The sequence below is a fragment of the Panthera onca genome, chromosome C2, assembly GCF_046562875.1.
Source record: "Panthera onca isolate mPanOnc1 chromosome C2, mPanOnc1 haplotype 2, whole genome shotgun sequence".
NCBI classification, from domain to species: domain Eukaryota; kingdom Metazoa; phylum Chordata; class Mammalia; order Carnivora; family Felidae; genus Panthera; species Panthera onca.
In genome coordinates this window covers 49,272,481-49,294,657 of record NC_138347.1, presented here as the reverse complement: position 1 = coordinate 49,294,657, position 22,177 = coordinate 49,272,481, and the positions used below count along the sequence as shown (strand labels likewise).

General features: G+C 37.1%; 1 protein-coding gene across 3 annotated transcripts in view; it reads left to right on the top strand.

Moving 5' to 3' along the window:
• The window catches only part of ZBTB11 (zinc finger and BTB domain containing 11), a 32,115-nt gene extending 13,589 nt beyond the window's left edge, over positions 1 to 18,526 (top strand). For all 3 annotated transcript variants that reach the window (XM_060640142.3, XM_060640143.3, XM_060640144.3), the window contains exons 4-11: positions 6,235 to 7,076; positions 7,315 to 7,494; positions 10,385 to 10,630; positions 11,959 to 12,103; positions 12,891 to 13,008; positions 15,515 to 15,673; positions 15,789 to 15,964; positions 16,343 to 18,526. In XM_060640142.3, the coding sequence (XP_060496125.1) occupies positions 6,235 to 7,076; positions 7,315 to 7,494; positions 10,385 to 10,630; positions 11,959 to 12,103; positions 12,891 to 13,008; positions 15,515 to 15,673; positions 15,789 to 15,964; positions 16,343 to 16,860 (2,384 nt within the window). In that variant the 3' untranslated portion in view covers positions 16,861 to 18,526. The remainder of the gene's footprint in view (positions 1 to 6,234; positions 7,077 to 7,314; positions 7,495 to 10,384; positions 10,631 to 11,958; positions 12,104 to 12,890; positions 13,009 to 15,514; positions 15,674 to 15,788; positions 15,965 to 16,342) is intronic.
• The last annotated feature ends 3,651 nt before the right edge of the window (positions 18,527 to 22,177 follow it).

The window sequence follows — 22,177 nt, the reverse complement described above, 5'->3', positions numbered from 1 at the left end:
TATTTTTACTATTCTGTTAATGTGGAAGTTACAGTGATTTTCTGTTAAACCAGTTTTTCATTCTTGAAATAAATCCAGTTCAGTCATGTTATATTGCCTTTTGTGTAAATTGCTGTTTGATTTACTAATATTGTCTAGAGTGTTTTCATGTATATTCATGAGTAATTCTTTTTTCTTTTTCATACTATTTCGTGTTTTGATATCAGAGTTGGTCTAGTCTTATAAAATGTATGCTCCCTCCAATTTTTAGATATGCTGAAATTGTTAACTGTGTGATTAGAATTACCTGTTTCTTGAATGTTTGGTAGAATGGTGGCTAAAATTGCCTGGGCCTGTAGTGGAGTTGAGGCGAAGATTTTTAAATACTGATCTGACATGTTTAATGTTAGAGAAGTATTCAATTCTCTATTTCATCTTAAGTAATTTATAGAAAGTTACATTTTTTCCAGAATTTGGTTCATTTCATCTAAATTTTCAAGTTTATTGGCACAAAATTTAATGTAATTTACTTTATTTTATTTTTTGGTTGGCACAAAGTATTAAATACTACTGTCTTCAACACATTTCCTGTCAATGTAGATACTTCTTTTGTTCTTTGATATTGGTTATTTGTGCCTTTTCTCATTTTTTTAACCTTTTTTTTTTTTTTCTTTTTAATGTAAGCTCTACGCCCATTGTGGGCTTGAACTCAAGATCTCGAGATCAAGAGTCACATGACTGACTGAGCCAGCCAGGTGCCCTTTCTTTCTTTCATTTCTCTTTTCCCTTTTCTTTTTTTGCTTTCCTTTCCACCCCTTACATTTTTCTTACTAGATGTTTACTGACTCCTTTTTTTTTTTTTTTTTTAATCCTACCAATTCTGGCCCGTTGCCTGTTTTTGTAAATAAAGTTTTATTGGGGACAGCCACACCCATTCATTTTCTTTGTCTATGACTGCTTTTGAACTTAGAAAGGCGGAATTTAAAAATTGCTACATAAACCAGTGACCCATAAAGCCTAATGTATTGTTTACCTGGCTCTTTACAGAAAAACTTTGCTTATCACTTAGCCAAAACATAATTTTTTTTTAAGTTAAAAAAGCTGTTATGCATATATAATCCAAAAGTTTTATGTAGTTAACTGAGGAAACCAGTAAGATATTAAAACTTTCTAACAGAATTTGAAGAAAAAATTCTTTCAGCCAATCAGTGGTACAGGTACAACACTGCTCTTAACACTTAATAGTCTTTTTTACCTCTTACCAAGTTTTGACTAAGTTTTCTTAACACACCTTTTGAAAAACAGCTATTATTTTCTTACTAATTTCTTCTCATTAATCTTCCTTTTATTTTATTTGAACATTATTGTCTTTTTGTTTTATTTATTTTTTTAAAAGTAAACTCTTAGGGTGCCTGGGTGGCTCAGTCTTTTGAGCATCCAACTCTTGATTTCAGTTCATGTTATGATCTCACAGTCCTGAGATCAGGATCTACCAAGCCCAGGGCCCCAGCACTGGACCTGGACCCTGCTTAAGATTCTCTCTGCCCCTCCCTCACTTGCACATACGCAAATAAAATAAAGTAAGCTCTTCACGCAACATGGGGCACAAACTTACATCCTCCAGATCAAGAGTCATATGCTCTACCAACTGAGTCAGACAGGAGTCCCTGTTACTTTGTGTTTGGTTAAGTATAATCCTTAACCCATTAACTCCCAGCCGTTCCAACTTTCTAGTTTAAGCGTTCCAGGCTATAAATTTCCCTTTAATACTGCAGTTCTGTTGCTTTTAATCCTACATGTGGTCTATTTTTATAAGTTTCATTTTGCTTGAATAGAACGTAAATGTTTTTAGTTGGAAGCAATATTCAATATATTGTGGCTTGTTAATTCTTTACTGATTATTTTGTGTGCTTGATCTCTCAGGTTTTTATTTAAAGTTTACTTGTTTTGGGAGAGAGAGAAAGCGCATGTGCATGAGAGTGTTGAGTGGGGGAGGGACAAAGAGAGAATCCCAAATAGGCTATGCAGTGTCAGTGCAGAGGCCCACGCAGAGCTTGAACCCACAAAACATGAGATCATGACCTGAGCTACACAGCCACCCCTAGATCTATCAGTTATAGACAGAGGTGCTTTAGAGTATTAAGTAGTGTGATTCATCTGTTACCGAGTTTCTTCAGTTTTTGTCTTATGTATCTTGAGGACGTATTATTAGATACAAAACAGTTTAGAATTTCCTTTTATCATTACATAATGACCCTCTTTATGTTTAGTAATACTTTTTACCATTAAAATCTCGTAAGCAGTATTTTTTTATTTTTCTATTTTGACTACTTTAGTAAATATTTTTTAGGTATGTAAACAATATTTTCATAACTATTTGCCTAGGATATTTTCCATCTTTTGTTTTTCAACCTTTTTGTATCTTGAGGTTTTAGATTTCTCTTTAAACATCATCATATTTATGGATTTTGTTCTTAATCCAGTATGGGAATCTTTGACTTTTAACTGTCCTGCATAGAAATTGTTGGACTTCCTGAACCCAGCAACTGAGATTATTTTTCTCAGTTGAGAAAAAGTCTCAGCTAGTATCTCTTCAAAAATTGTTTCTGCCTCAATTTCTCTTTTCTATATTTCTGAAACTCCAGTTAGGTAGACATTCTCACTTTATATTCTGTGTCTCTTAATTTCTTTTATATTTTGGTTATCTCTGTGTAGGATATTCTGGAAAATTTTAGTTCACCTACTCTTTAGCTTTGTTAATTTGTTTAATTTGCTGTTAAATTCATTTACTGAGGTTTTTTTTTTTATTCCAATCTCTTTTCTATTTTTATTATTTTATTTTATTTTTTATTTATTTTTTTAAGTAAGCTCTGTGCCCAGTATGGGGTTTGAACTCACATACTTGAGATCAAGAGTTGCATGTTCTGCTGACTGAGCCATCCAGGGGCCCCTCTTTTCCATTTTTTAGAGGCTCTATGTAGTTCTTTTCATGTGTCTCTTTTAGGGGGCTACTTTTTATGACCTTTTGCTCTTTAGTGGTGTTATGCCACCGTTGACTTTTTTATATGTGATCATAGCAATAAAAATCTTTGCTGGATTGAGTCATGCTGTTTGTTTCCACTAGCTCTTATTCATGGTGCCTTGTTTGTAATCAAAAAATTGTGCACACTGAATTTATATTCTTCAGAACTTTGTAGGAAACTTTGAGTTTTGGGTTGACAGTGTTTTCCACAGAGAAAACATTTGGTTCTTAAGATTCTGAGGGCATTACCAGTCTGGGACTACTTTAAATTCTGAGCGTGAGGACTTTTTGACTACCAAAGTGCTATATATTCAACAAAAAATCCTACTAGATTAAGCCTGGTTTGAGGTCATGACTAATCAGGAAGGATTTCTTACCTGTTTCACTCAATGCTGGGGCACCAAGTATATTTAAAATAATACTTAAAAAATTTTTTATGTCCTATTTTTTTTTTTTAAGTAATTGGGTCAAATTAGGGTATGTTAGTGTGCCATACTGTTGGATGTGGAAGTCCCTGTCATAATTCTTCTGTCTGTTGGTTCATAACTCTCCCATGAGCTTCCCTGGTGTAATGTGAAATTGGTCCCTGTACTCAAAAGGCAGGGAGAGACCAAAGAAATGGGCAAACCATTCCAGGTTGGTAGGTGGCAGTTTTAACAAGCAAAGGGCGCTTATGTATGAGGCTTGTCTTAGGTGGCAGCAAGATGAATGTATCTCTGCACCTGCCCACCAAATCTTAAAAGTTTGTAAGAGTCCTTAACTGGGTCCAGTCACATAAACTGTGTAGATATTTTCAGTATCACGTCACTATCTCAAGGTTATGTCCTTAGAGCAGCCTCTGGGAGCAGGAAAGGCAAGTGGAATTCACATTCCAAGGACAGGGAAGAAGGTGGGGAGCCTTTGAGTGCCCAGGGTCCATCCAATTCACGTATCAGCTGGCAAACCTGTCTTTTTGATCACATTCCCTAACACCATCTATTACCAACCATTGTTGTCCTTTTTTTTTTTTCTTTTTTTAGTTTTTAATTTTGGTAAACACAATATAAAATTTACCCTCCTAATTTTTTTTAATGTTTATTTTTGAGAGGGAGAGAGGGAAGGTGAGCAAGGAAGGAGCAGAGAGACAGGATCTGAAGCAGACTCTGTGCTGACAGCAGAGAGCCCGATGCAGGGCTAGAGCTCACGAACTGAACCGTGAGATCATGACCTGAGCTGAAGTTGAACACTTAACAAACTGAGCCACCCAGGCGCCCCTGCCCCCCAGCCTTAATGATTTTTAAGTATACAGTTCGCTATTGTTAATCATGTTCACATTGTTGTATAATGGATCTCTGGAATTTTTTATTATCTTGCAAAATTGTTGTCATTTTGATCGTTTTGCAGAGTGTGTATATTGTATGTAAAAAGGCTAGGGGTAAAAACAAGATACTGAAATTATCTGCCTATTGTCTCTTGACAAAATTATGAATGATTTTTTTTTCCTTTGTGTTTTTGTACTTTATGGTAAACATGACTTGTGTCCTTGAAAAAAACTGTTTTATATATTTAAACTGTTACTTGGAACAGTGTTAATTCTTTCATGGGAAATTTTTCTCATGACTTCAGACTTAAAAAGGTATACATAAGGGGCACCTTAAAAAGGTATACATAAGTTGCACGGTTGAGCGTGCAACTTCGCCTCAGGTCATGATCTCACGTCCGTGGGTTCAAGTCCTGCATCGGGCTCTGTGCTGACAGCTCAGAGCCTGGAGCCTGCTTCAGATTCTGTATCTCCCTCTCTCCCTGCCCATCCCCTACTCATGCTCGCTCTCTGTCTCAAAAATAAATAAACATTAAAAAAATTTAAAAAGGTATAGGTAAAAGACCAAAATACATTATTTTGTTTGTGGGTTTTCTTCCCCCCCACGCCACCTTTTTTTAAAGAAATACTTACCTCAAGCTTATTTAACTTGGTCTTATGATTTGTAGCAGGATTAACATGGCTTCAGCCTATTTAATTACCAACTTTCCTAGGATGGCTGAATTAGCCATGATCAACTGGAATGCTAACATATCTCACAGTTTAAGGCTTCTCTTCCTTGCTCATCATCTACTTCTATAAAAGGACTACATTTTATGTACCTTGAGTCAAAACTGAGTAATACAGCAAATGTGAGTTTTTAAAAGGTTGCTTTGGCTCTTTATATTTTTGTAAAAGATCTTTAAGCTAAATTATGATATGAGAAAACGCATGGAATAAGTATAAGTTATATGCCACCTACTGCAAAAAGGAGGAATAAGATTATTTGCTTAATTGTATAAAGAAGCTCTGGAAAGCTATACAGATTCTTATTCATACTGGTTATGGAGATGGAGTTGGACTTATCACTGTTTTATCTTATTTTTGAATTATGAATATTAGCTTTTGTAAAATAGTGAAATATTGAGAACTTAGAAATAAACTGATCTCATTTTCTCACATAAAATAAAAATGTAATACCTCATGTGTATGGTAATTATTTCCTTCCTTAGGCCAGTAATCTGCAAACTGTAGCCCACAGAGCAATCCTCATTTCCCTTCTTTTTGTAAAGTATATTGGAACACAGCCATGTATATTTGCGTATGTGTTATCTGTGGCTGTACTTTTTAGCTACAGTGGCAGAGTTGAGTAGTTGAAACAGATACCTTATGGCCTGCAATAATTATTAACTGATTCTTTACAGAAAAACTTTGCTGACCCCCTGTGTTAGATCTTATTTTTAAATTTTCAGTAGTAGAACCCTTTGTTCACAATCATTTTTATATGGACTTCTGTTATTAAAATATATGGTTATACTTACAGAAGTGAGGTTAGGGGACAGGTTGGTTGAACCCTGCCTACTCACCTGCCTCCCTCTCTTTTTTTACCCTCCATTCTCCAGCAGCTGTTTCTTGAGGGGAATTTGAGGAACCCCCGGGGTTCTAAGGAGTACAGTTTGAAAATGACTGCCTTACAGCAACTCTTTGAGGTAGTAAGTCTGATACTATTTTCTATTTTAGGTATTGAGAGACTCGGCTCATTGAAGTGAGTTAGTCAAGGTTTATTAAGCAACCAGAACACAAAACAAATCCACAGTGTTTAATTGCAGAATAAATGGTCATATTTGCCTTTATATTCTGTTTTATATATCATAATCATGTATTAATTGTTATTCTAAGGTGTTTTAGTAGACCTTTAACTTTTTTGTACCCCCATTTTTTTTGTTCCATGCAGGTTTTTGTAAGGCAAGCTTCCTTCCTTTATTGGAATTTGCCTACACTTCTGTGCTAAGTTTTGACTTCTGTAGCATGGCTGATGTAGCCATCCTGGCTCGTCATCTTTTCATGTCGGAAGTTTTAGAAATCTGTGAGAGTGTGCATAAACTGATGGAAGAGAAGCAGCTAACAGTATATAAGAAGGGTGAAGTACAAACAGTTGCATCCACCCAGGACTTACCAGAACAAAATGGAGGCACTGTGCCTCCTGTGGCTAGCAACGAGGGGACCACAACAACATTATCTACTGAACTTGGGGATTGTGAAATTGTACTATTGGTGAATGGAGAATTGCCAGAAACTGAGCAGAATGGAGAGCTAGGACAGCACCCTGAACCCCAGGTTTCTTCAGAAGCTGAAGCCACTCTGTCACCTGCAGGCTGTATAACTGGTTCCCATCCTGAAATGGAGTCTGTTGATTTAGTAACAAAAAATGATGAGACAGAAGTAGAAACTTTAAACAGAGAAGATAGTGCACCTTCTGATATTAATCCCAAACTTTCAAAGGAGAATGTGATCAGTAACTCTCCAGAAAACAGTGATATGGGAAATGACCCATCAAGTGAAGATATCTGTGCTGAAGACATTCCAGAGCAAATGCAGAACCTTAGCCAGTCTTTAAAAGATCAGGAAAATCTAGTTGCACTGACAGCAAAGCCAGACCTTAGCACTGATGATGAAACTTACAGAAGCAGACTTCGGCAGCGTTCTGTTAATGAAGGGGGATATATTCGACTACACAAAGGAATGGAGAAAAAGCTACAGAAACGGAAAGCCATTCCCAAGTCAGCAGTTCAACAGGTATGACGAAGAGTTGAGCTTTGTAGTTTTACCTTTAAGTAAAAAGCATTCTATTCATCAACTTATTCCTGTGGTAAAATTATTTTGGGAGGAAAGGCAGTAGGTGCAGGAAAGCAACTTAATGTTTTAAATACCGGTATTAATAACGTAATGCCAGTTTGAAATATTATATGACTCGTGACTTTAAAAATCAAAATGGCTGTATTTACTTAGATTGTGTTTTCTATCCCTTACTTAGGTAGCCCAGAAATTAGTTCAAAGAGGGAAAAAAATGAAACAGCCAAAAAGGGATACGAAAGAGACTACTGAAGAAGCAGCATCCCATAAATGTGGGGAATGTGGAATGGTTTTTCAGAGACGATATGCCCTTATAATGCATACACTGAAACATGAAAGAGCTAGAGATTACAAATGTCCGGTAAGTAATTGGAAAGCTAATTAAACATGATTTATCTAACTTCATGATAAATAGAACCCAGTTTTGCTGCTTCATTGTTATTCTACTACTTGTAGTCTCTGTGTTTCTCTGTCTCCCTTATATTGCTATAAGAGTCATCTTTGATTTGTACATGTCATTTCCTTGACAAAAAAAAAACAAAAACAGTGACCTGTCTTTGCTTCTTCCTGATACCCTAGTAAGACAAGAGTAAAATTATTACTGAAAAAATAAAAGCTCAGGGGTGCCTGGCATATGACTCTTAGAGCATATGACTCTTAATCTCAGGGTTATTATTATAAGTTTGAGGCCCCCCCTTGTGGGTAGAGATTACTTGAAGATAAGTAAATAAACTTGAAAAAAACAATAAATAAATTTAAACAAAAATTTAAGTTCATAAAAGAGTAAAGAGGAAATCAACTATATCCTGGACCCTGATAAATGGAGGTAGTAGCTGATTTAACAGATTTAAAAGGGCTCATTCCAGGCTTTCAGTGGGGAAAGCTAAGAATCCATCTGAATTGTATTGCAGAACTACCAAATGCCTCAGGAGTTGGTGTTATAGCTACTTTGAAAGCAGAAGTGAATCTGGTTGTTAGAAAATTTTGTAAGAAGCAGTTAAGTCACAACCACTCGCCCAGCCAAAGATCCATCTTCTACTCTCTGGAAGAGCTAAAACCATGACTGTTTTGGGGAACACTGCATACAGTGTACGTGAATGTATTATACCCAAAACAAGGAAAAGGAAAACCTTATTTACTGAATATTGAAACCCTTCAAGTCCTCTGTCCCTTCTCAAGTCCCAGAATGTTAGCAGTCAGACCCTTAACCCAAAAGCAAAAAAGTTTCTCAGAGATGAGAAATCCGAAGCGCAATAACAAAGGACCTGAAGATAGTGCTGACTAAAGCCAGTGGTTGACAACTCCCCGCCACCCCCCACATACTTACACAGAAATTCCAATCAATTTTTTAACATTCTGAAAGATGAGTAGATATCAGGGATCATCAGATTCAGGAATAAATATTTCAAGGAAAACAACTTTGAAGAATCCACAAATACAAAAATCTCAGAAAAATTGGGAAATAGACTAAATCTCTCAGAAATAATGCAGAAGACCAGTTAGAAAATGAAAGTGAAGGAATTTAGAGAATTGGTGTAGGATGTCTAATATCCAGATAACACCAAAAAGAGAACACAGAGATCAGGAAATCATTGGTGCAATAAAGAAAAATATCAGAATTTAGAAGTTTCCTTATGGGGGCACCTGGGTGGCTCAGTTCAGTGTTCAACTCTTGGTTTCGGCTCAGGTCATGATCCCAGGATTGTGGGATTAAGTGCTCCACGCTACAAATGGAGCTTGCTTGGGATTCTTTATCTCTCTCCCTCTCCCCTGCTTGCGCTCTCTCCCCCTCTGCCCCCTCTCCTGCTTCCTCTCTCTTTCTCTAAAATTAAAAAAAAAAAAAAAAAAAAAAAAAAAAAGTGGTGAAATAGGGCATGTTGCAGGCCCTGAACCATGGATGGAAGTAAATCTATATCAAGATAAATTATGAAATCTTCTAATTAAGGGACAAAGAAAAACTCATAAATAACAATAGAGAAAACAGATGGTCAGACTCATAGAAAAGGTAAAGATCAGAATGGCTTCAGGCTTTTCAACAGCAACAGTGGAAGCTAAAAGACAAAGAAAAGCATAATGTCTTTAAAATTCTAAAGGGCACTGATTTCTAACTTAAAATCTGTAACCAAACTATGAGTTATTTGTGATGGTAGATAAGAACAGTTTCAGACATGCAAGGTCTCAAAAGTTTTACCTCCCAGACTCCCTTTCTCAGGAAGCTATTTGCAGAGGTGTTCCACTAAAGTGAGAAAGACCTGGGAAACCGGGAAACATGGGGTCCAATTCTACAGAGTCCAAGCATAGGAAACAACCAGTCCAGGTTGGAGCAGGACAAAATGCTTTGAAGGAGATCTCTTTCATAGGTGATGTCTTTAAATCTCCCCTCAGTAGACAATTGAGGGAAAGGTTTTGTGATGAATAATCAGTAAATACAAACAGAAATAAGCAAAACAAAACAAAAAGAAGGGAAAGAGAATCATAGTGTACTCTGTGGCCCAGCTGTAATAGTAATTACATCATTGAAAAAATGTGAATGTAGAAATTAATCAAAACTACAACATAGCTGTATTGAGAAAATAAGGTAATAGGTCTGCATATGTGTAGGGAGTGGAGGGGTGAAGGGAGAGAGTCATCATCCATTATTCATGTTACTTAGAGTTACCAAGGTAAGCATCATGAGAGAGTTAAAAAACCATGGCAGAAATAGAGCAAGAGACAAGTTTTATTTATTTAAAAAAATTAAATATTATAGGTTGTGAGCATATATAACTTTGATTTTTTTAAAAGAATGAACAAAATATTTCATGAATCCCTAACAACTACAGATTAAAATCCAAGGACCATCAGAGTTTTTTCTACTTTTCCAACCCCTAGTTTTGCTCCACCTAACAATTTGTAGTACTCCTATTGATAGCATTCTTGTTGACATCCTACCGTTCCTTCTAGATAGACCTAGTCTCCTCATTGATGCCTTTGTCTATTGCTTCAATTACTCCCTCTTCCTAAATACTTCATTCTTTCACATGTAAATCCTGTTTCTGTGGTTAGATTATAAACCTCTCCAGAGTAGAGTCTGGGTCTTTAACCCCTTTCATCCTTATGTCTGATACCTAGCATATCATCTTTTATAGAGTGTGTGGTTTTTTTGATTTATATAATTGTAACAAACGGGAACTTGAAATAGGAGTCAGGTGTCACTTAACATTTGTTATGGAACTACATTTAGACAGAATTTTATTTACTTTTCCTTTTAGTTGTGTAAAAAACAGTTTCAGTACAGTGCCTCCTTGCGAGCACATCTTATTCGACATACCAGAAAAGATGCACCCACTTCATCTTCTTCCAATTCCACGTCTAATGAGGCATCAGGAACATCGTCTGAGAAGGGGAGAACCAAACGAGAATTTATATGTTCCATATGTGGAAGGACATTACCTAAATTATATTCTCTTCGAATACACATGTTAAAGCATACAGGTGTAAAGCCACATGCATGCCAGGTAAAGCCATGACATTTACTTTGTTATGTAAAGAAAATTTGAGCTTAACTAGTGATGAGACTGGTTGATTCTGGAGTCACCCTGACTCTCTGGAGTCACAGAGAATTCTGTGACTTTTTCAGTTTGTTGCCTGGTTTAAGGGAAATTCCCAGTTGTGTTCTTTGATTTGCTATTTAATTTGTTGTAATTTGAAATGAATCAGTTTAGGATGTTCATGAAACTTACTATGATTCAGAAGATGTTAGGTGAGAATAACTAGTTCGTTATCCCATTCATCCCTTTAAGCTTCAGCGGGACCTACCTGGACTGGAAAGGAACCCATGGCTTAAACAAATCTTCTTAGCAAAAATCCTCCCTAAGCTGTGTGTTCTTCTCTAGAGCTGAGGACTGAGACTATCTGAATGCCAAAATACAGCTTCTAGCTAAGAATCCTGTGATTAGCCAGCTTTGGGCTGTTTGGAACAGTGAAAATTTTCCAGTAGCCCCTGTAGCCTTGCATATAAGTGGAACTCGTTTTTATTAATAAACAGTTTTGGAAACAATGAGTTTTTTCCCCCCAGTGAAATTTTTAATGTTTCTCTCCCCCCACCCCTTTTTTTTTTTTTTTAGCTTTTTGTTAATATGAGAATAGAATAGACTCTCATGGACCCTTTATCCAGCTTCAGTGGCTATGAACACATGATCAGCTGTGTTTTATGTATACTATCCCTCACTGCCCTACTTCCCTTTCCCCTCATTTCTTTTGAAGCCAAGTCCTAAGCATCATTTTACTCATAAATTTTAAAACTGAGTATTAATTGGGCCTCTGGTCTTGTAGTGTAGCACTACTCAAAATGTGTGGTCCATGGAAGATATGTACAGAAATGGAGAGTGGACTTTTAGAAACTCTCATGGCAGTTACATTGTTGTGACATTTTTAGCATATTTAACAAAAAATGGATTCACAAAAGGAAGACTGATTCATCACAGAGTTTGAGAAGCACTGTTCTAGTTTGTGTAGCAATAAATTAGTATATTTTCTTGATTAAGCTGTCATGTCTCTTAATATAAGGTATACTGTTTATTAGTCTCACAAGGACAGCATGAGGGTCTTTTGTATGGCTTTGACCTCCAGTGGATGTAAGAAAAGTAGCGATATTTGTTAAGTTCTGAGTCAGAAGATGGTCAGCCAGCTAAATATCCTTGACATTTGTTTCAGCTTTCAGTTTGTCATTTTGTTTATAATTCTTTTCTTTAAAATGACATATAGTTTCTCTAGCCTCATTCTTCAGAAACAGCCCCGGTTTCTCTTTTCTGTTTTACTGGTATAAATACCTGTGCCATCTTAGGTCTGTGGAAAGACTTTCATCTATAAACATGGTCTAAAATTGCACCAGAGTCTCCATCAATCACAAAAGCAGTTCCAGTGTGAACTATGTGTTAAGTCATTTGTTACCAAACGGAGTCTTCAAGAACATATGAGTATTCACACAGGTAATGAGAAATTTGTATTAACTTAGCTACCCATTATATACCATAATTCAGTTAATTATTGTGCTATATATGTTTTAGAAATTATATTGATACACTAACGGCTGTGTGTGTGTGCAGTTTTTTTCATTAAGGCTGGGGTGCCTGGGTGGCTCAGTCAGTTAAGTGAGTTCAGCCCAGGTCATGATCTCACATGTTCATGAGCTTGAGCCCCGTGTCAGGCTCTGTGCTGACAGCTCAGAGCCTGGAGCCTGCTTCAGATTCTCTCTCTCTCTCTCTCTCTCTCTCTCTCTCTCTCTCTGCCCCTCTTCCACTTGCGTTCTGTCTCATTCTCAAAAATAAACATTTAAAAAAATTCAAATTAAGGCTAAAAAGTGTTCTTTAAATCTAGTTTAGAGCTATCTTATTGGTATAAAAATAGTCATTGTTTCCCTCAGTGTAGCAAAATGTGTACTCACTAGTGAATCATGCATAATTTAGATAATGTCGCCATGGCTAGTGAAGGGTAGATATCTGCTCTAGAACTTGCGTTCAACTCTGTATTATTATAATCCAGATGATTATGCAAGCGTGTCACGTTCTTTGGGTAGTGGTAGTAGCCTTGCTAGTACTGTAGTTGAGAAGAAACAGAAGATTTTGACTTGGCTTGTTGTTGTTCTGAGAAGATGGCTGCCAAATGTTATAGCTTCTGTGTCCCTTTGGTAAAGTAACTTCTGAAGTGTAACGTAAAGTATTCTGTTGGAAGAGCACCTGATTGCTGGATTTGTGACATGTTTTTTATTTTTTATAGGAGAGTCCAAGTACCTTTGCTCAGTTTGTGGAAAGTCTTTTCACAGGGGCTCTGGCCTCAGCAAGCACCTAAAGAAACACCAGCCAAAGCCTGAAGTTCGAGGCTATCATTGTACTCAGTAAGTATTTAATACACAAACTATTCAGTTTCCTTGTGTTTCTTCATAGGTTTATTTGAAAATTGTTTTCAGAAGAAAATATTTGAGGTAGCTATAGTTGATAATACTATTATATAATTGAAATTTGATAAAGGAGTAGAACTTAAACATAACACACACATATATATACATATATCTGACGTGATGGATACATTAACTAAATGGGAGGAATCCTTTCACAATGGATATATGTATCAAACCATTATGATGTGCATTTCAGATATCTTACAATTTTATAACTTGATAAACCTGAAAAAAACTGTTTGAAGATAATATTCAGTTGTTACTTATTTTTTATTTTAATGTCTTTAATGCCTAGATATTGCTATTTATGGTTTTTAAGTTTTATTTAGATATCCTATACCATGTAAATCACTCACTTGAAATACTTTAAAGACATTCTTCAAACGTACTACTTGGAGGCAGAGATTGTAGGAAGTGAGAGCCCCCAGTGCGAGCCAGAGATTTTTTTCTAGGTTGTTCATCTAAAGTGCTAAGCCGTCTGCTAGTTTTTCCTCTCTTTAGACTCTTTTTCTTCTCTTCCTCTTTTTATTTTCCAAAGCATCTTGAAATCTCTTTTATAATTGAGGTAAAACTCACAAAAAATTCATCATTTTAAAGTGTACAGTTCACTAACTTTTAGTACATTCGGTACATTGTGGAAATATCACCACTGTCTGATTCCAGAATGCAGGCCCTTTTGGGGGGATACTTGAGGGAGTCACCGGTTAGGTCAAAAGAGACCAGCACAGTTCTTTAAGAAGAAGTCCCTCTGGCACCAGGAGCCCATCATGGGAATGCAGTCTTCATGGCTGCTGCTCAGCTGAGAAGCAGGGAAAGGGGATCAGGGGAGTTCAGATGCTACAAAGCTCTCTCACAAGATTTAATGATTTTTTTTTTAATTTTTTTTAACGTTTATTTATTTTTGAGACAGCATGAATGGGGGAGGGTCAGAGAGAGAGGGAGATACAGAATCTGAAGCAGACTCCAGGCTCCGAGCTGTCAGCACAGAGCCTGACACGGGACTGAAACCCACAAACTGGGAGATCATGACCTGAGCTGAAGTCGGATGCTTAACTGACTGAGCCACCCAGGAGCCCCTGATTTTCTTTTTAATTAAACATTTGCCTGGCCACTGTACACTTTTAATCCCTCTCTGGGGTTCTAATAAAATTGATCCTCATAGTTTTGGCTAGTTTTGGCCACTTCTTTTGTGAGCTTGTGGGGTTTCCTACTCTGCCATATTTTCTTTTCTCACTTTTATTAGTTTTATTATAAAAAAAATTATTTTAGGAGTGCCTGGGTGGCTCACTCGGTTAAAGGTCCGACTTCAGCTCAGGTCATGAACTTGCGGTTTGTGGGTTTGCATTGGGCCCTGTGCTGACAGCTCAGAGCCTGGAGCCTGTTTCAGATTGTGTCTCCCCTCTCTCTCTGTTCCTCCCCTGCTCATGCTCTGTCTCTCAAAAATAAAGGTTTAAAAAAATTTTTTTAATAAAATTGTTTTATTATTAATAGATTTTTAGTTGCAAGTGAAAGAAAACACTACCTAAACTGGCCTGAATGAAAGGTGGTAAAATCTAGGGAGTTTGAATAGTTTAATGTAAACTAGATTCACATCTGTTAGCACTTGGTCTCTGAGGCTCTGTGGACATGGCAGTAACAATGGTTTCAGCCTCACATCCTCTCGACTCCCAAATTGTCAAGCTGCTTTTCTGGTAGTTCCTATACAGGTTCTGAGATCGACGCCCATTGGATCTAGTTAAGTCATTCGATTATCCCTGGATCAGTAATTATAGCCAAGGGAATGCTGTGCTCTGATTGACTCAGGCCTAAGACAATTGCTCCATCTTTATGGTCGATGGTGAGGCCTACTCCAAACACATGGACGGAAAATGGGCGAGGATAAAAAGGGAGATCAGATGGGGTTTAGGGAGAGAAAGAAAATAAATGTCTTATACAATAGCCTTTGAGAGCTCTGCATGGTTCTTTCTAAAATGTTTCTAGTACTAGAAACAAAACAAACCAGCAAAGGGAAAAAAAGGGTGTGGGGCAAGCCGAGAAACAGACTCTTAACTATAGAAAACAAACCAAGGGTTACTAGAGGGGCCGTGGGTGGGAAGATGGGTTAAATAAGTGATGGGGATTAAGGAGTGCACTTGTTTCGATGAGCACTGGATGTACAGAAGTTTTGAATCACTATATTGTACCCCTAGTATCACATTGTAGGTTAATTCACTGGAATTTAAATAAAAACATTAAAAAGTAAAATGTCTCTAGTAGTTAAGAGCTAAAAGAACTTAAAACCTTGAAGCCTTTACTGAAAGATTGGAATAGTAGCGCATTCTTGTGTTTTCAATTGGGATCATTTTCTAGAGTTATAAAACCCAAAAATATACTGAGTCTTGGAAATTTGTTTTAAAAAAATAATACAGTGATCTGATCGAGTGCTTGAATTTTATTATTGCAGATGTGAAAAAAGTTTCTTTGAAGCTAGAGATCTTCGTCAGCACATGAACAAACATCTTGGTGTGAAGCCATTCCAGTGCCAATTTTGTGATAAGTGCTATAGTTGGAAGAAAGATTGGTATTCCCATGTGAAGTCTCATTCTGTCACTGAGCCTTATAGGTAGGTAGATTGGAGCAGGATCTGAACTTAATTGAGATGTATGTACTTGGATTAATTTTTTTGTATGCTGGTGCTTTGGAAAAAATAATTTAGGTCCCCCCCCCCCCCATTATAGGTGTAATATATGTGGCAAAGAATTTTATGAAAAAGCATTGTTCAGAAGGCATGTAAAGAAAGCTACCCATGGAAAAAAAGGAAGAGCGAAGCAGAACCTGGAACGGGTATGTGAACAATGTGGAAGAAAATTCACTCAGCTAAGAGAGTATAGGAGACACATGAACAACCATGAAGGTAACTATACTTCATACTGTGTATATATGTAAATAGAATAAAAAGCCAGTCTAATAGTGATTCCCCCTTTACCAGCCTTCTTGCCTGTTACCTCACCTTCCTTGACAAGAGATGAATTCTAGATTATGTAAGATTTATTCACGTGATTGAGGTGATCCTGAACCTGGATACCTGATTGTTGTGTATGTAGATGGATTCCTTTTTTAGTGAGCTTAATATTGTAGGTCAGCATTTTTATGCTGAACTGGGCTATTTGAAGCTTGTGTTTCCTTATCCTAAGATTACAGGATTGCTGGGAAGGTTAAGTGAGACTGTTCATGGAATCAGAATTGCCTGTCAGTAACTTGTATCTCTGGGAACACCTCTCTCTCTTAATAGGAGTTAAGCCATTTGAATGCTTAACATGTGGAGTAGCTTGGGCTGATGCCCGATCTCTAAAACGCCACGTCAGAACGCATACTGGTGAACGGCCCTACGTCTGCCCTGTATGTAGCGAAGCCTACATAGATGCTCGAACCCTCCGTAAACATATGACTAAATTCCACAGAGATTATGTGCCTTGCAAAATTATGCTGGAAAAAGATACCCTTCAGTTTCATAACCAAGGAACTCAAGTGGAGCATGCTGTTAGTATCTTAACAGCAGACATGCAGGAACAAGAAAGCAGTGGTCCTCAAGAACTTGAGACTGTGGTCGTGACAGGAGAGACCATGGAAGCCCTCGAAGCCGTGGCAGCTACGGAAGAGTGTCCATCAGTATCTACGCTTTCTGACCAAAGTATTATGCAAGTGGTTAATTACGTGTTGGCACAACAGCAAGGACAGAAGCTGTCTGAAGTTGCAGAAGCGATTCAAACTGTCGAAGTAGAGGTGGCACATATTTCAGAAACAGAGTGAATACAGTCTTGGAGAAAAAAAGAAGGGTCATAGCATTGTATACTGAACTCACAGAACATTTGTTTACAGTACTGTGCGACTGTCTGCCTAGAGCCTGTATGTCAAGGCTCTGGGCTCTTGGGTGAGGTTTTAACACTTCTAAACGATTTGTCTGGCTGATAGGTTCTGTTGAAAAGTCCATTTACTGTAAAGAAGTTGAAAACAAATGTACTTGATGGCATTGGTTTATCATGGTGTACTTTTTATGAATTGATGTTTATAAAGGACTGTACTGAATTAAAAACTGTATAGTTTCACTTGCATTTTGACATGATCATCTACTTTGAGTTTAAAAGGCTGTACTAGTCAGATTTTCTTCTTTTATTCTCAAAATAAAATTTCATTTGCCCTGTTTATAGGTCTAAAAAAAATTCTAATATAAAGCATTTTAGTAGGATGCATAGGTACATTACATTTTTAAAATGCTTCAGGTCTGTGATTCTTGACTTACTATTTATTTTAACCCCTTATAAGTCAGGGATTTATTCTGTTTTAAAGCACTTAATGAGTTACATGTTGTAATCAAGTTTGCACAGTATACTTATCTATATGGGGAGCCCTTAAATACATAGCTGATTTTTAAAATGCATGAAATGCCTATTAAAGCCTTACTATATACTATCTCTTCAAGGCAAGTAAATTGACCACAAGCAAAGAACACTGTTACTAAACAACTGTTGATGGGAAATTTCTTCTTGATAACATGGGACAATAAATGAAAAAAAAAAAAAAATCTCATTCTTTTGCTGAAAGAATGAACAAGTTAAAACTAGATTTGGTATGTTTGCAGCTTTTGTATCATGTTTAATTGTTCAATTTTGTTGAAAAACTGCAATTTAGAAATAGGATAGCAATATAGACATCTAAAGCTGTCCTGAGGATACCATATAATTGTTGAGTAACTTCAGAATAGTGAAGTCTTCAATTCAGCCCTCATTATAGTATACTACTCAAAGAAATTGATTATGGTCCACCAAATTGTTGGAAGTAAATTATTTTTAAAAGTTCCTTGTAAATTATATTAATTTGTGTGTTTGATTTTTAAATTCCCACTTCTAGAAGCTATCCAGTTTTCTGATTTTCAAAATAACCATAGGGAGATGCCACATTTCTCTCCTGTGGGAAGCTACCACTCAAACTATAATTGTTAAAATTAAACTTTTTAAGTATTAGCAGCTAATATAAGGTGTAAAATGAAAATAAAAGCAAATCACATGTAAATCATTCCTAAAGCACAAGAAAAGAATGTGCCTTGATGTACATATATTATTAAGATACTTATTCCAGTTTACTTTCAGAATAGCTTAAAAGATAAAGAATAAATGTGATGCCATGCATGCATTCTACCTGCATATGTAATATTTGCATTTGCAAATTTCCCATTGTCTCTATAGCTGTGTGGCTGACTTTTGAATTTTAAGTGAATTGACATACAGTCTATAACTTTACAATGGCTGCTTGTTTATTGTATCAGTTAGTGAAAATGTGTTTCAACCTGACTAAAATTTGGAATTGTGTCTTTTATGTTCCATCCTCACTGTTACTAGATTTAGTTAATTGTATAAGACCGTTGATGTATGTCAAAAATATGTAAATAAAAGATGTCGAATCTTGTTTAAAAGCATAAGCTTTGGAGTTGAGCTTGTCACTATTTTCAAATTATAAATCAGTGGCCGTTATTTGATAGGTTGATTCAGTTTTACAGTGGCATGGGGGGATCTTCTCTGTTTACAGTTCCTTTTTAGAAACACACACTGTTTTGTTGCTGTCAGTGACTTTCCCCATTGGGCACTCCCAATTATCACTACTGCTGCTAAGCAGTTTGAGTCTTTGCTGTTAGTCACTGAAATGTATATGTTGTTGATAGAAATGAATTAATTTTCTAACACGGGTTTTAATCTGTTTTATTAAAAGTGGCTCACAGAATTTCAGAAGGTTGCCCGAACTGCTGGGCTTAGAGCTAATCCAAACCTTCATTCAGTGTTTTGTGATTTTTAATAGCATTGGTGTAAACTATCTGTGCATGCATATTTCCTGCTCATGATTCTTGTCAAAACTGTAATCTCTTGGGAGTTCCTAAATTTACATCTAATGTTTGGAACATACACAATAAAAGCCTTTCCTTCCCCTGATCTTATATATTTGATCAGTTGCAGTTTATAGAGGCTTGTGGAGCAAAGGTACATAAGTAACTTATTTAATCAGTTTAAATATATCATGCTTGGGGTCCCTGAATGACTTGGTTAAGCTTCCAACTCTTAAGCTCAGGTCATGATCTCATATGGGATTGAGACCTATATGGGGCTCTGCCCTTGGCAGTGCAGAACCTGCTTGGGATTCTCTCTCTCTCACCCTTTGTTTCCACCCCCCCCCCCCATTTTGCTCTCTTTCTCTCTCTCAAAATGAATATTTAAAAATATGCTTATAAAGTTTAAATACTGCTGTTTATCGGATTTTTCCTCGAGAGTTTTATAAATTTTAGAGTATGAACTCCTCTCCAATAGAGCCTTATATTTAGGAAGCCTGTGCCACCCACCTAGGTTGAGGGTGGGTCCTTCCAGATCAATTTTTTGTTTACTTCTGCTAGGTGTCTCCAGGAATATCAGTGGTTAGGTACTATGGTTTCTTGGACCAGTGCCTGTAAATTTGAACTTCAGGCGAGTCTGAGGGCAAATTCGTTGTTCTAAATCTTCAAGGGAGACCTTTTGCCCACTGAGAGCCCAGCCTGGGACAGACAAATTCACATATCTGCCTACGCTAGGGAACTGAGTTTCTTTTCTTTTTTTCTTTTTTCTTTTCTTTTCCTTTCTTTTTCTTTTTTTTTCTTTTTTCTTTTCTTCTTTCTCCCTTTTTTTCCTTCTCTTCCTTTCCCTTCTTTGTGTATTTTGAGAGGGAGGAGAGAAAGAATCCTAAGCAGGCTATACATTGAACACAGAGCCTTGTTGGGTTGAGGGGGACGGGGTAGACCTTGATCTCATAAACTGTGAGATCATGACTGAAATCAAGAGACATTTAATGGACTGAGCCAGCCAGGCGCCCCTGAACTGAGTTTTTTCTTAATTGTTCTTTCATTGAAGATGTAGTTCTTAAGTGGTCCCAGGTTTTGGGGGGGGGGTTGTTTTTGTTTTTTAATTTTAAAGTAGGCTCCATGCCCAATGTGGGTCTTGAAATCCTGACCCTGAGATCAAGAGTCACATGCTCTGCTGACTGAGCCAGCCTGGTGCTCAGTTGTCTCAGTGTTGTGTGGAATTCCTTTTTCCAATTTCTGTAGACCTAAATCCTGATGTTTCCTTTTAGCTGTCAAAAGCCAGCCTCTCTGAAACGGCCAATCTTATCTGTCACAAGGCTACTACCGGTTTAATTCAGTTTCCTCTTATTTGGGGACCCTAGAACACTGCATTTTTTATAAACTTAGTACTATGATTTTCAAAGGAGTTTGTTACATTTTATCTAGTGGAGAGTTTCAGGTATTTTAATCTCTTCCAAACTCTGGAAACCAAATCATGTTGTTTCTTTATATATTTTCCCCTCTGTTTACTCTTTACTTCCAAAAGTTTTATTTCTACCCTCAATACCTCTTTCATTTCCCCTCATCTTAGCTACCGTTTCTCATAACCTTGGTGTTCCTCAACCTGATCTGCAACTGTTCTTAATTGTATATTCATTTTAAAAATTATGTTTCTGGGGGCACCTGGGTGGCTCAGTTAAGCGTTTTTTTTTTTTGTTTGTTTGTTTTTTTTTTTTTTTTAAGTTTATTTTGAGAGAGAGAGCAAGTGGGGTAAGGAGAGAGGGAAAGAGAGAATCCCAAGCAGGCTCCATACTGTTAGCACAGAGCCTGATGCAGGGCTCAAACTCAAACCGTGAGATCATGACCTGAGCTGAAATGAAGAGTTGGACACCTAACCAACTGAACCAGCCAGGCACTCCTGAGTGTCCACCTCTTTATCTTGGCTCAGGTTATGATCTCACGGTTTGTGGGTTCGAGCCCTGCACTGGGCTCTGCACTGACAGCATGGAGCCTGCTTGAGGTTCTCTCTCCCTCTATCTCCCCATCCTATCTCTCTCTCTCTCTCAAAATATTTATTTATTTATTTATTTATTTGTGGGTGCCTGGCTGGCTTGGCCAGTAGAGCATGAAACTTGACCTGAGGGTCATGATTTCAAGCCCTATGTTGGGCATGGAGCCTATTTTAAAAAAACAAAGACTAAAGAACACCTGGGTGGCTCAGTCAGTTGAGTGTCCCGACTCTTGATTTTGGCTCAGGTCATGATCCCAGGGTCATGGGATGAAACCCTATATCAGCCCCCATGCTGAGCATGGAAACTGCTTGAGATTCTTTCTCTCCCTCTGCCCCTCTCCCCTGCTCGATCTCTTTCTCAAAAAATAAAGAAAATGATAAAGATTGAAAAAAAATTTCCATGTTTATTTGAGAGAGCACGAATGGGAAGGGGCAGAGAGAATCCCAGGCAGGGTCTGCACTGTCAGCTCAATCTCATGAATGTGAGATCATGACCTGAGACAAATTCAAGAGTCGGATGTTTAACCAACTGAGCCACCCAGGCGCCCCTAAAATTATATTCCTTATACTAGCACTTACAGTTGGTTCTTCATAGGTGCTTATTCCTGCTTCCCTTTTCCATTCATCTTATCTTGCTGGTTGGATGTATTATGTTCATTTTAAATTCTTGCTGTGTTCTTGTGCTCTGCAAAAAATTACATGTGTATACCACAACTTCACATTCTACCACTGATGGATGTTTGGGTTATTTTCAGTTTAGGGTTCTCCTGAAGAATGCTGTAAGGACCATTTTTATTTCCTTGGCATTTATGGGTATGCTTTTCTGTTGGGTACATGACTTACAGTAGAATCTGAGGTACTTGGATTTATGAACGAAAATATTTTCCAAAGAGATTATTCCAGTTACCCTCACCAGTGGCGGCTGCTCAGTGTGCTTGCTTACTCACTGTGTGCTGTTCTGAGATGTCTGTGCTTCGAATCCCATGTCGTTTTAATTTACACTGCCCAGATGACTAATAAAGCTGAACACCTTTTCATATATTTGCAGGCCGTTTAGATATCCTTGTTGTGAGGTCATTGAATATCCTACCCATTTTGTAATTAGATTATCTTTTTTCTCTTTCAGAAAACAAGCCATTTGTTACTGTTTTACAATTGCCATCTCCCATTTTAGAGCTTGTCTCTTCATTCTCTTAATGATACCTTTTGGTGAATGTAAGTCTTTAATTTTAAGGTAGTCCCAGTTTATAAATTTATGC